This window comes from Ambystoma mexicanum, chromosome 13, assembly GCF_040938575.1.
Source record: "Ambystoma mexicanum isolate Mex_15411 chromosome 13, UKY_AmexF1_1, whole genome shotgun sequence".
NCBI lineage: Eukaryota > Metazoa > Chordata > Amphibia > Caudata > Ambystomatidae > Ambystoma > Ambystoma mexicanum.
Genome location: NC_090938.1, coordinates 7,572,045 through 7,586,174, shown reverse-complemented (window position 1 = coordinate 7,586,174; position 14,130 = coordinate 7,572,045). Strand labels below are relative to the sequence as shown.

The 14,130-nt window shown below is 51.1% G+C and overlaps 1 protein-coding gene across 1 annotated transcript in view; it reads left to right on the top strand.

Annotated features, from left to right (window-relative positions):
• Nucleotides 1-5,921: 5,921 nt before the first annotated feature.
• Nucleotides 5,922-14,130, top strand: part of LOC138520148 (glutathione S-transferase Mu 1-like) — a 47,598-nt gene continuing 39,389 nt past the window's right edge. Inside the window, exons 1-3 of the mRNA XM_069632633.1 lie at nt 5,922-6,119; nt 6,233-6,328; nt 6,917-7,000. Of these exons, the coding sequence (XP_069488734.1) occupies nt 5,922-6,119; nt 6,233-6,328; nt 6,917-7,000 (378 nt within the window). The remainder of the gene's footprint in view (nt 6,120-6,232; nt 6,329-6,916; nt 7,001-14,130) is intronic.

Below are 14,130 nucleotides of genomic sequence, written 5' to 3'. Positions count from 1 at the left end.
GTAAGCCCAGCAGGTGGGAGATAGGTATGGGGGCATGGGAGGGGTGGGGTATAAACTAGCTACACATCACTCAGGCGTGACTCTGGTCCTTGTGATCATGTTGGTGGGCCCATTCCAGGGGGACGTGGCCGGGCTGCTTTTCGGGGTCTGTGTGCATTAATGGCTGCTGTGGCTTTCTGTCAGGGCCCCCCAGTAGCCACTGAGCCCAAGGGGTGGCTCCAGGAAGCTGCTGAAAGCTGATACTTCTCTGGCGCCCTGGGCGCCACCACTCTGGTCGTCCTTAATCCTGTCTCTGATGCCCACTGACTGCGTGGTGCATTATCCGGGCATCAGCCCCCCCCCATCCCCACCTTCAGCTACACTTCACTTCCCCTCTCGATAAAAGAGGCGAATATAAAAGGCGTATACTTTTAATAACTGACTGTGCTTTTGTTTTTCTTCTCAGCTCGTCTACTTCATCGACGGGCCGTGAAACTCACCCAGAGCAATGCCATCCTGCGCCACATCGCCCGCAAACACAACTTGTGTAAGTGCCAGGGAGGAAGTACCCAGCACAGTGTGCCAATCTCATCACTCACCTGCCAGCATAACTGCACTGATCCCTGCACCCCCAAATCACAAGCACCCACTTCCTCAACAAAACCTAACCGCTTCTTGACCACTGGCGCAATAACAGCACGATATCCCTATTCAGGCACAAAAGAAAGTCAGTCTCCCCACACTGCCGGAACCTAAGATTGTGCGCACTGCTTCCCCACACTACCGGACCCTAAGATTGTGTGCACCACTTCCCCACACTACCGGAACCCTAAGATTGTGTGTACTGCTTCCTCACACTACCGGACCCTAAGATTGTGCGCACTGCTTCCCCACACTACGAACCCTAGTTCCTAGATATTTGCCACCCTTTGCAACTCTAAGCAGAACCCCCAGAATACGTATGGCCGCTGGATAAAGCTACCACACTCTCCTCACTGGTGTCAGTGATGCGCAATCCAATTCAACAGCCTCTAAATTACTCACAGAGCCTTCATGGAAGGGGCCGTGAAGCTTCTATTCAAATTGGTACATCTTACTCCACCAATAGGAATATCGATACATATTGTAAAATAAAGAGTAAGATGATAGAATTCCACTACTCACGCCCCTACCCCTCAAATAGGACCCTCTGATAGATTTTCCAGCACTACAAGTCTTGACAACATAGACTGCATGCAACACTTTAACTTTCAAAAAACATATTTTGTTTATTGAAAAATGTTTCAAGTAAAACATAAACCACTACCCTCACCTAACACAGTGTAGTTACTAACACTAAAACCACAGTATCTAAAACTTAGGCCTCAAATTATACACATACCCAAGACACAAACGATATCACATAACAAAATACAAAAAACCTCAATGTGTCATTAAAAAACATATAATCCCAACATGTTTCTGTTCTTTAAAGCCCTTTTCGGGCGAACATTCTTCAGGGGATAATTTAAAACATCCACTATTCTCCTCAACACCGTGTTGAATGGGTAGTGTCAGGCAGACAGAGCCTATAAAGGAACAAACAGAGGACACTAATAAGTTCCAAAGGGGGGGAGGGGGAATACTACAAAATGTAAATGGGAAGTCGGCTCAAGCCATGATGCCAACCTCACACGGGTCTAGAACAAATGGACCCCTAAGATTTAACTTCAATTGGTGAACCTCCAAAGCACGTCTGTAAGAGACCAGTATGCTAATCTCTCGCAAATCAGAAACCAAAACTTCACAGGGCGTCACAGTCCGCCGAGATATCGCAACACCTAAAAGGACAAACCAACTTTCAGAAACCATGCACTCTATGTCAGCCAAAAATCACTAACAGACTTCAGCTGTAGCACATTCATGCCAACTATAGTGATAATTACCTCCACACAAGTAGAGATGCCCACTGCAGGGAACACAGGAAACACCTCCCTGGCAGCGCAAAAAGGACCAGATCCACAAAATTCTATGGCATTTCACAGTACCAATCTGAGAAGCAAAAATGAACAACCTATAATGCCGCTATTAGTCAGGTTCTCCACCTTTTTCCCATGCATTAGCAGAAACAGGGGTGCATCATAGTGTATATCACTCTCATGCCATGCAGTGAAGAAACCGCTAGTCAGCTGTGTACCGTGTCTGTATCGGAGCAGTTTTAAAGGGGCACCACCGCAGTCACCAACCAAATGGTAGCATGCAGCAAGAAATGAAGTGTAAATTCGGTGTTACTGTAAAACACTCTCATGCCGTACAATAAAAGCAGCCGCTAGTCAGCTGTGTCCTGTGTCTATATAGGTGCAATCACACTGAGGCTACACCCCAGTCACAGACCAAATGGTAACATGCAGCGGGAAATGGTGTGTAAATACAATGCGCGTGTCTTCCTGCCACTAACATGCTCACCTTCAATTGTGCGTGCAAACTTCCTACACGGACCAAGTCGCTGAACGAGTCATGGAGCAACAACGTGCCTTGAAAACACAACGGCCGTCTACCGGAAGGTATTTACAAGCGCGGAAGCACTGTCTGAGTAGCAACGGTTCCCACTTCGGGAGTGAACACAGAAAAGAGACTAAACTCGTCAGAGGAGCGCTCGCTCATAAAAAAAGAGCGGCCATTTTAACACGGACCCTGCATAGAGTAAAAGGTCAATGTTGAGGAGATTAATGGACCCCAAAAAAGACCAATTGGAGCAAAGATGACACATAGAGCACAATGTGTTGTGATTATAAAACAACATACAATATGTTAAGGTTACCAAACATACAATATCTTGCCATTATAAAGAAACAAAATGTGAAAGCAGCTTGTTATTTACTAAAAATGCAACACAAAACAAGTTGTAATTGCAAACAGTTACAAAAGGTTATGGGTATACTGAGATTGTAAAAAATACACAAAACTACAATATTTCAAAATATCGTGACAACTATGGCACTTCATGTCTAAGTTCACACACTCAATATTTGAAGGCAAGATATGTACATGTAGTATTGATCGAGCATTACTCTTTATATTTGGCTGACCAAATGCCAGTCAATGCTTTCATTAAGCCCCAAAACATTACTTTGCAGTTTGAAAATAATTTTCTGCTCCAAATTCAATAGTCTTTGATCTGTCTCAGATTTACTATGACCATGCACCTTTTTCAATATGAGCCAAGTGAAATCATTACATCCATGTTTCATATCAATGAAATGTTTTACTAAGGAGCTGTAATTACTTGATTTTTGATACAGCTCTGGTGTTCCACCATTCGGACTTTACACGGCCTGTTGGTCTTGCCCACATAATGTAGGCCACACGGACACGTGATTAAATACACAACATTAGATGTGTTACAATTGGTCATTTCACTGAACACCCATTTAACATTAGGCACAATTTGTATGGATCTTATTTCTTTGGTTTGGGCACACATACTGCATTTACCACATGGACAATGTCCTTTTACTTCCGGCAGGCCCCACAGTCTTGTTTGTCTGACAGGAGGTTTTTTAGTTTCTGTCACATTATTCCTAATCAATACATTCCGTAAGTTCAGACTTTTTTTGAAGGCCACCAATGGTGGCAAGACCTCTTTACCTCTATAAACATTCTTCCATGTTTTCATGACAATGGTTTTAATTTTATAGGATTAATTTGAAAAAGTGTTTACAAAAACAGTGCCAATCTTTCTCTTGGTTTTCGTATTTTTCTCTAACAGAGCCTCCCGGTTATTATTATACGCTCTCTTAGAAGCAGTTCTCATCAGTCTAGACGGGGAGCCTTTGACTAACAATTTCTGAGTCAGTATATCCGCACTCTGGCTGAAATCCTCTTTCCTACTACTGTTACGTTTCAACCTTAAAAACTGTCCAAAGGGTAAATTGGTCTTTAAATGCTTAGCATGATGACTGTTAAAATGCAATAGAGAATTTTTGTCAGTAGTCTTGTTGTAGTGCCTAACTTGTAGTCGCCCATTGTGATGGAAGATGGTAATATCCAAGAAATGAGTTTCAAGATCACATATCGACCCCGTGAATTTCAACAAAATGATTTTGTTGGTTAAGCCAAAACAAAAAACCGTCAGCCTCTTCCCTCGTGGGGATGCTGGCGCTCTGCACTTGGCATGACTGTTTTTTGTCTTGGTGGTGTCTGACTGCTGTCTTGGTGGTGTCTGGCTGCTGTCTTGGGGGTGTCTGACTGCTATTGTTGTGGTGTCTGACTGCTGCCTTGGTGGTGCCTGACTGCTGTCGTGGTGGTGTCTGACTGCTGTCGTGGTGGTGTCTGACTGCTATCTTGGGGGTGTCTGACTGCTGTCATGGTGGTGTCTGACTGCTGTCTTGGTGATGTCTGACTGCTGTCGTGGTGGTGTCTGACTGCTGTCTTGGTGGTGTCTGACTGCTTTCTGCATATTTCTATTTAGGCCTGCTTAACAGGCTTTCAAAGTGGCTGATTGGAGGGGGGCGGAGAGAGAGGGTGGGTGTTTACTGCCTTTGCTTGTGTATGCTTAAAGGCAGCGTGTGAATGCACAACATTCGCAGGGCACATGCCATAAAGGGTATTCAGCATTCACTGAAACTCTCTAAGAAGGCGTGCAGTAGACCTAAGCACAGAGCGGCACCCACCTCTATATCGAGAAGGCGTGGGGGGTGAACATGCATTACTTTCTTAGTTTTGGCTGTTAGGTGGTGCTTAAGCGCCATCTATCAGCTGAAAGCAATGCATTGTAGTACAGCTAGGACTGGAGGGGGATGATATGGTAGGATGGGCACACAGCTTCTGCCTGTTTGGCTTTTTACCCACGTATTGACTGTCCATGGCTTTGCTAATGCCTGTGTGCACCCACTTGCTGCCCCTCCCTGCCCAAACCACGTCCCCCTGGAACACCCGTGCACTAGCCCTATCAGGAGTAACAGTTCCCTTTGACCTGGCAGTGTTACTTACTGCATAGGCTGCGGGGGGGCGGGTAAGGGGGGGGTTACTGGCTTCCTTGCAGCTGTAACATTGTCACTTGATGTATTTCTGTTCCTAGGACTGTAGCACTTATTGAAAGACGCCTCAACAATGCACGGGTTTTTGGCTTGTTATGTATAATTTAAATGACTTGCCAGCACTGCAACCATATGTCCAGGGACCTCCACCATAGTCTAGTTATTGCCATGTTATGGCCAAGTGGCACCATGATGGCAGTGCCAGGCAGATGTCTACCCCATGCTCACACAAAAGCACAAACTCTTAGATTGTACAATGCTTGTGTAAAGAGAGTTCCGACTTCACTGTCCCCTACCTCCTTCTCAGGGGAAGGGGTTCCGGGGCATGTGCCCTGCCTGTGCACCACAGCTTCAAATCTGTACCAGCCGGTGCCCTTGGGCTCGACCAAGCCTCGTCTAAGGGAGAGGGGTGCCCCACACTACTCTTCTGGAGAACTGATTAGGGTGGTCCCGGCACGGACAGGGTCTTCTAGCCCTTCCCTGTCCTATCTTTTGGGAACATGGACAGTGTGGCTGCAACCTTCCCTGACTTGAAACATTGCAATATTTTGCCACGCTTGACTTTCTAAGCTACTGGATCCAAGCACAGGTCTCACCACTCCCAGCCCCCCTAGCCCCGCAGCCCAACCCCCAAATGCTTGACATCCATCTCATTGCTGGGGGGGGGGTGGGGGCGGGTAAATGTGTGGACTGGAAGCCACAGGCGCCAACCTCTCACTGCTCACAGTTTGGATGCATGTTTCAAACTGAGGTCTGAGCAGAGACTGTCCCCCTGCGATCACTCCAATTCTGTGTTGCAAACGGGTGCTGCGCGTGCGGGCCCACAGCTGCATTCCACTACCCAATGTTGGAGGCACACGCTGGCCTTCAGGGGCATTGGCGCAGTGGGTGCAGCATGCAGGTGGCAGGGAAGCCTGATCCATCATGCTTGCAAATGGAATCTCTCTGAGGCGGCTTGGAATGGAGAAATGTGAGTGGAAGGCGCGGCCTCTGAACCCTTCTCGTGCCACTTTCCTTCCAGGCGGCGGAAGTGAGGAGGAGATGTGCAGAGTGGACCTTCTGGTGGATCCGGCCATGGACGTCCGGCTGGAGCTCGGTTCTGTGGTGTATAACCCTAACTTAGTAAGTGCCGGTGGTGTCTGGGATGTGGGGTAAGGGTTGGGGGAGTGGCGTGCAGTGTCTGCCCACGTTCCTCAGTGTTTCTGGACCTCACTGCCCCACCTTTCTCTCGCCAGAAGACGCTGAAGGGCCCATTTGTGGAGAAACTCCCCGGAAAACTGAGGCTGTTTTCGAGGTTCCTGGGAGAGAGGAAGTGGTTTGCTAGAGAGCAGGTACTTGATTTTCTGGTGCTACGGTGGTCCACTGCTTTGCATATTGGGTTAAAGGTTTAAGTCCGAGGTTGTCCCTAGAGGGGGGTTGGCTCTAAGATCTTGGCTCTCAGAGCCTGACCCTCCGGGGTGCTGATTTCTTAAGGGGTCCTGTGAGTAGCAGCTACTGCACCCCCTGCCAGAGGGGAGGTGAGATGGGGTAGGTAGGGGGTGCCGACCTAAGATTGTAATCCCCCCACCCCTACACCTAAATCTGACACTGATGAGTTTAAGGTGTGAAGAATGTGGCTGAAGTCTGAGACCCCGTGGCATGAGTCGGGGGCAAATGCCCCTGTAGGTGTTGACGACCCCCATGATTGTGCCCGAGGTTAAGTGGTGGGCTACTTGTGTGTTGGGGGGCGGTGGCATTGCCCCTTCCCAGGAATCCCTGCTTCTTCTGTGCTGCTTTTCCTCAGAGTTGTTTATCTCCTTCTGGTTTTCTCACTTGGGGGCTTCCAGGCTCTTGCGCGGCATCTCTGCTTCTGGGGGTGCCGCTGGGTAGTGCAGGGAGCCGGAGGGTTAATGATGCTGCGACTCCTCTTCTCTCCTCAGATCACGTTTGTGGATTTCCTCATGTACGACATCCTGGACCAGCACCGCATGTTGGAACCCAAGACCTTCATGCAAGACTTTGAGGTGAATCTCAATGGCGCGTTCCATCCACATTCACAAAATCTCCCCATAGAGGTTCTCCCCTGTGCTCTGCTTCAGGTTCATACCCAATGCACTGGCCAAAAAAGGGAGCAGGAAGGACGGTGACGCCCCTCCATTTCTAACCACTCGCCCCTCTATGTGTTTGCTTGCGAAAGCAGGGCAATGTTACTCCTTGGCTCTGCTAGTATGAAAGCCTCTGTGCCCCAGTACTGCTCAGGGTATCCTGTGTTGCCCAGGGGGTGGATGGGCACCCCCTCTACAGTAGCTTTACCCTGTGAGTCCTCCCGTTCACCACAGCTGGGCAGTAACTTACCTCACCTTGCCTTAACCTCCCATGGTGAACACAATAGTCCTGCACTGCTGTCTTCTGGTGTACTGGCAGAGGTGTGGAGTTCTAGAGGCGCAGCCTACAGTCTGGTCTGGTCCATCTGGTGTTGGTCACTGAGCCCTGCACTGCTGTTTTCTGGTATACTGGCAGAGGTGTGGAGTTGTAGAGGCGCAGCCTACAGTTGGTCTGGTCCATCTGGTGTTGGTCACTGAGCCATGCACTGTGTCTTCCGGTGTACTGGGAGAGGTTTGGAGTTGTAGAGGCGCAGCCTACAGTTTGGTCTGGTCCATCTGGTGTTGCCACTGAGCCCTGCACTATTGGCTTCTGGAATACTGGCAGAGATGTGGAGTTGTAGAGGCACAGCCTACAGTATGGTTTGGTGCATCTGGTGTTGGTCACTGAGCCCTGCACTGTTGTCTTCTGGTGTACTGGCAGAGGTGTGGGGTTGTAGAGGCACAGCCTTCATTTTGGTCTGGGCCATCTGGTGTTGGTCACTGAGCCATGCAGTGCTGTATTCCGGTGTACTGGCAGAGGTGTGGAGTTGTAGAGGCACAGCCTACAGGTTGGTCTGGTCCAAATGGTGTTGGTCACTGAGCCATGCACTGCTGTCTTCCGGGGTACTGCCAGAGTTGTGGAGTTGTAGAGGCACAGCCTACAGGTTGGTCTGGTCCAAATGGTGTTGGTCACTGAGCCATGCACTGCTGTCTTCCGTTGTACTGGCAGAGTTGTGGAGTTGTAGAAGCGCATTCTACAGTCTGGTCTGGCCCAAATGGTGTTGGTCACTGAGCCATGCAGTGCTGTATTCCGGTGTACTGGCAGAGGTGTGGAGTTGTAGAGGCGCAGCCGACAGTTTGGTCTGGTCTATCTGGTGTTGGTCACTGAGCCTTGCAGTGCTGTATTCCGGTGTAATGGCAGAGGTGTGGAGTTGTAGAAGCGGAGCCGACAGTTTGGTCTGGTCTATCTGGTGTTGGTCACTGAGCCATGCAGTGTTGCATTCCGGTGTACTGGCAGAGGTGTGGAGTTGTTGAGGCCCAGCTGACAGTTTGGTCTGGTCTATCTGGTGTTGGTCACTGAGCCATGCAGTGCTGCATTCCGGTGTACTGGCAGAGGTGTGGAGTTGTAGAGGCCCAGCCGACAGTTTGGTCTGGTCAATCTGGTGTTGGTCACTGAGCCATGCAGTGCTGTATTCTGGTGTACTGGCAGAGGTTTGGAGTTGTAGAGGCGCAGCCTACAGTTTGGTCTGGTCTATCTGGTGTTGGTCAATGAGCCATGCAGTGCTGTATTCCGGTGTACTGGCAGAGGTGTGGAGTTGTAGAGGTGCAGCCTACAGTCTGGTCTGGTCCATCTGGTGTTGGTCACTGAGCCCTGCACTGCTGTCTTCCAGTGTACTGGCAGAGTTGTGGAGTTGTAAAGGCGCAGCCTACAGGTTGGTCTGGTCCATCTGGTGTTGATCACTGAGCCCTGCACTGCTGTCTTCCGGTGTACTGGCAGAGGTGTGGAGTTGTAGAGGCGCAGCCTACAGTTTGGTCTGGTCCATCTGGTGTTGGTCACTGAGCCCTGCACTGCTGTCTTCCGGTGTACTGGCAGAGGTGTGCAGTTGAAGAGGCGCAGCCTACAGTCTGGTCTGGTCCAACTGGTGTTGGTCACTGAGCCCTGCAATGTTGTCTTCCGGTGTACTGGTAGAGTTGTGGAGTTGTAGAGGCGCAGCCTACATTCTGGTCTGGCCCAAATGGTGTTGGTCACTGAGCCATGCACTGCTGTCTTCCGGTGTACTGGCAGAGGTGTGGAGTTGTAGAGTCTCAGCCTACAGTTTGGTCTGGTCCATCTCGTGTTTGTCACTGAGCCATGCAGTACTGTATTCCGGTGTACTGACAGAGGTGTAGCATTGTAGAGGCGCAGCCGACAGTTTGGTCTGGTCTATCTGGTATTGGTCACTGAGCCATGCAGTGCTGTATTCCGGTGTAATGGCAGAGGTGTGGAGTTGTAGAGGTGCAGCCTAGAGTTTAGTCTGGTCTATATGGTGTTGGTCACTGCACCATGCAGTGCTGTATTCCGGTGTACCGGCAGAGGTGTGGAGTTGTACAGGCACAGCCTGCAGTCTGGTCCATCTGGTGATGGTCATTGTGCCCTGCACTGCTGTCTTCCGGTGTACTGGCAGAGTTATGGTGTTGTAGAGGCGCAGCCTACAGTTTGGTCTGGTCCATCTGGTGTTGGCCACTGAGCCCTGCACTGCTGTCTTCCGGTGTACTGGCAGAGGTGTGGAGGTATAGAGGCACAGCCTACAGTTTGGTCTGGTCCATCTGGTGTTGGCCACTGAGCCCTACACTGCTGTCTTCCGGTGTACTGGCAGAGCTGTGGAGTTGTAGAGGCGCAGCCTACAGTCTGGTCTGGTCCATCTGGTGTTGGTCAATGAGCCCTGCACTGCTGTCTTCTGGTGTACTGGCAGAGGTGTGGAGTTGTAGAGGTGCAGCCTACAGTCTAGTCTGGTCCATCTGGTGTTGGTCACTGCGCCATGCACTGCTGTCTTCTGGTGTACTGGCAGCGGTGTGGAGTTGTAGAGGCACAGCCTACAGTTTGGTCTAGGCCATCTGGTGTTGGTCACTGAGCCATACAGTGCTGTATTCCAGTGTACTGGCAGAAGTGTGGAGTTGTATAGGCGCAGCCTACAGTTTGGTCTGGTCCATCTGGTGTTGGTCACTGAGCCCTGCACTGCTGTCTTCTGGTGTACTGGCAGAGGTGTGCAGTTGTAGAGGCGCGGCCTACAGTTTGGTCTGGTCTATCTGGTGTTGGTCACGGAGCCATGCAGTGCTGTATTCCGGTGTACTGGGAGAGGTTTGGAGTTGTAGAGGTGCAGCCTACAGTCTGGTCTGGTCCATCTGGTGTTGGTCACTGAGCCCTGCACTGTGCCTTCTGGTGTACTGGCAGAGTTGTGGAGTTGTAGAGGTGCAGCCTACTGGTTGGTCTAGTCCATCTGTTATTGATCACCGAGCCCTGCACTGCTGTCTTCCAGTGTACTGGCAGAGGTGTGGAGTTGTAGAGGTTGCAGCCTACAGTCTAGTCTGGTCCATCTGGTGTTGGTCACTGAGCCCTGCAATGTTGTCTTCCGGTGTACTGGCAGAGTTGCGGAGTTGTAGAAGCACAGCCTACAGTCTGGTCCAAATGGTGTTGGTCACTGAGCCATACACTGCTCTCTTCCCATGTACTGGTAGAGGTGTGGAGTTGTAGAGGCGCAGCCTACAGTGTGGTATGATCCATCTGGTGTTGGTCACTGAGCCATGCAGTGCTGTATTCCAGTGTACTGGCAGAGGTGTGGAGTTGTAGAGGCCCAGCCAACAGTTTGGTCTGGTCAATCTGGTGTTGGTCACTGAGCCATGCAGTGCTGTATTCCGGTGTACTGGCAAAGGTTTGGAGTTGTAGAGGCGCAGCCTACAGTTTGGTCTCGTCTATCTGGTGTTGGTCACTGAGCCATGCAGTGCTGTATTCCGGTGCACTGGCAGAGGTGTGGAGTTGTAGAGGCGCAGCCTACATTCTGGTCTGATCCATCTGGTGTTGGTCACTGAGCCCTGCACTGCTGTCTTCTGGTGTACTGGCAGAGTTGTGGAGTTGGAGAGGTGCAGACTACAGGATGGTCTAGTCCATCTGGTGTTGATCACTGAGCCCTGCACTGCTGTCTTCTGGTGTGCTGGCAGAGGTGTGGAGTTGTAGAGGCGCAGCCTACAGTCTGGTCTGGTCCAATGGTGTTGGTCACTGAGCCCTGCAATGTGTCTTCCGGTGTACTGGCAGAGGTGTGGAGTTGTAGAGGCACAGCCTGCAGTTTGGTCTGGTCCATCTGGTTTTGGTCACTGAAACATGCAGTGCTGTATTCTGGTGTACTGGCAGAGGTGTGGAGTTGTAGAGGCGCAGCTGACAGTTTGGTCTGGTCTATCTGGTGTTGGTCACTGAGCCATGCAGTGCTGTATTCCGGTATAATGGCAGAGGTGTGGAGTTGTAGAGGTGCAGCCTAGAGTTTGGTCTGGTCTATCTGGTGTTGGTCACTGAGCCCTGCGCTGCTGTCTTCTGGTGTACTAGCAGATGTGTGGAGTTGTAGAGGCGCAGCCTACAGTCTGGTCTGGTCCAATGGTGTTGGTCACTGAGCCCTGCAATGTGTCTTCCGGTGTACTGGCAGAGGTGTGGAGTTGTAGAGGCGCAGCCTACAGTTTGGTCTGGTCCATCTGGTTTTGGTCACTGAAACATGCAGTGCTGTATTCTGGTGTACTGGCAGAGGTGTGGAGTTGTAGAGGCGCAGCTGACAGTTTGGTCTGGTCTATCTGGTGTTGGTCACTGAACCATGCAGTGCTGTATTCCGGTGTACTGGCAGAGTTGTGGAGTTGTAGAGGCGCAGACTACAGTCTGGTCTGGTCTATCTAGTGTTGGTCACTGAGCCCTGCGCTGCTGTCTTCTGGTGTATTGGCAGATGTGTGGAGTTGTAGAGGTGCAGCCTAGAGTCTGGTCTGGTCCATTTGGTGTTGGTCACTGAGCCATGCAGTGCTGTCTTCTGGTGTATTGGCAGAGGTGTGGATTTGTAGAGGCACAGCCTACAGTCTCGTCCATCTAATGTTCGTCACTGAGCCGTGCACGGCTGTCTTCTGGTGTACTGGCAGAGGTGTGGAGTTGTAGAGGCACAGCCTACAGTTGAGTCTGCTCCATCTCGTGTTGGTCACTGAGCCATGGAGGGCTGTCTTTTGGTGTATTGGCAGAGGTGTGGATTTGTAGAGGCACAGCCTAAAGTCTGGTCCATCTGATGTTCGTCACTGAGCCGTGCACGGCTGTCTTCTGGTGTACTGGCAGAGGTGTGGAGTTGTAGAGGCACAGCCTACAGTTGAGTCTGCTCCATCTGGTGTTGGTCACTGAGCCATGCAGTGCTGTCTTCTGGTGTATTGGCAGAGGTGTGGATTTGTAGAGGCACAGCCTATAGTCTGGTCCATCTGATGTTCGTCACTGAGCCGTGCACTGCTGTCTTCTGGTATACTGGCAGAGGTGTGGAGTTGTAGAGGCGCAACCTACAGTTTGGTCTAGGTCCACCTGGTGTTGGTCACTGAGCCATACACTGCTCTCTTCCGGTGTACTGGCAGAGGTGTGGAGTTGTAGAGGCGCAGCCTACAGTTTGGTTTGGTCAATCTGGTATTGGTCACAGAGCCATGCAGTGCTGTATTCCGGTGTACTGGCAGAGGTGTGGAGTTGTAGAGGCGCAACCGACAGTTTGGTCTGGTCTATCTGGTGTTGGTCACTGAGCCATGCAGTGCTGTATTCCGGTGTACTGGCAGAGGTGTGGAGTTGTATAGGCGCAGTCGACAGTTTGGTCTGGTCCATCTGGTGTTGGTCACTGAGCCCGGCACTGCTGTCTTCTGGTGTACTGGCAGAGTTGTGGAGTTGTAGAGGTGCAGCCTACAGGTTCGTCTGGTCCATCTGGTGTTGGCCACTGAGCCATGCACTGATGTCTTCTGGTGTACTGGCAGAGGTGTGGAGTTGTAGAGGTACAGCCCACAGTCTGGTCTGGTCCATCAGGTGTTGGTCAATGAGCCCTGCGCTGCTGTCTTCTGGTGTACTGGCAGAGGTGTGGAGTTGTAGAGGCACAGCCTACAGTCTGGTCTAGGTCCACCTGGTGTTGGTCACGGAGCCCTGCACTGCTGCCTTCTGGTGTACTGGCAGAGTTGTGGCGTTGTAGAGGTGTAGCCTACAGGTTGGTCTGGTCCATCTGGTGTTGGTCACTGAGCCCTGCACTGCTGCCTTCTGCTGTACTGGCAGAGTTGTGGAGTTGTAGAGGTGTAGCCTACAGGTTGGTCTGGTCCATTTGGTGTTGGTCACTGAGCCATGCAGTGCTGTCTTCCGATGTACTGGCAGATTTGTGGAGTTGTAGAGGCGCAGTCCACAGTTAGGTGTGGTCCATCTGGTGTTGGTCACTGAGCCCTGCAATGCTGTCTGCTGGTGTACTGGCAGAGGTGTGGAGTTGTAGAGGTGCAGCCTACAGGTTCGTCTGGTCCATCTGGTGTTGGTCACTGAGCCATGCACTGATGGCTTCTGGTGTACTGGCAGAGGTGTGGAGTTGTAGAGGCGCAGCCTACAGTCTGGTCTGGTCTATCTAGTGTTGGTCACTGAGCCCTGCACTGCTGTCTTCTGGTGTACTGGCAGAGGTGTGGAGTTGTAGAGGTGCAGCCTACAGGTTCGTCTGGTCCATCTGGTGTTGGTCACTGAGCCATGCACTGATGGCTTCTGGTGTACTGGCAGAGGTGTGGAGTTGTAGAGGCGCAGCCTACAGTCTGTTCTGGTCTATCTAGTGTTGGTCACTGAGCCCTGCACTGCTGTCTTCTGGTGTACTGGCAGAGGTGTGGAGTTGTAGAGGCGCAGCCTAGACTCTGGTCTGGTCCATTTGGTGTTGGTCACTGAGCCATGCAGTGCTGTCTTCCGATGTACTGGCAGATTTGTGGAGTTGTAGAGGCGCAGTCCACAGTTAGGTGTGGTCCATCTGGTGTTGGTCACTGAGCCCTGCAATGCTGTCTGCTGGTGTACTGGCAGAGGTGTGGAGTTGTAGAGGCGCAGCCTACAGTTGAGTCTGCTCCATCTGGTGTTGGTCACTGAGCCCTGCACTGCTGTCTTCTGGTATACTGGCAGAGGTGTGGAGTTGTAGAGGCGCAGCCTACAGTTTGGTCTAGGTCCACCTGGTGTTGGTCACTGAGCCCTACACTGCTGTCTTCTGGTGTACTGGCAGAGGTGTGGAGTTGTAGAGGCACAGCCTACAGTTTGGTCT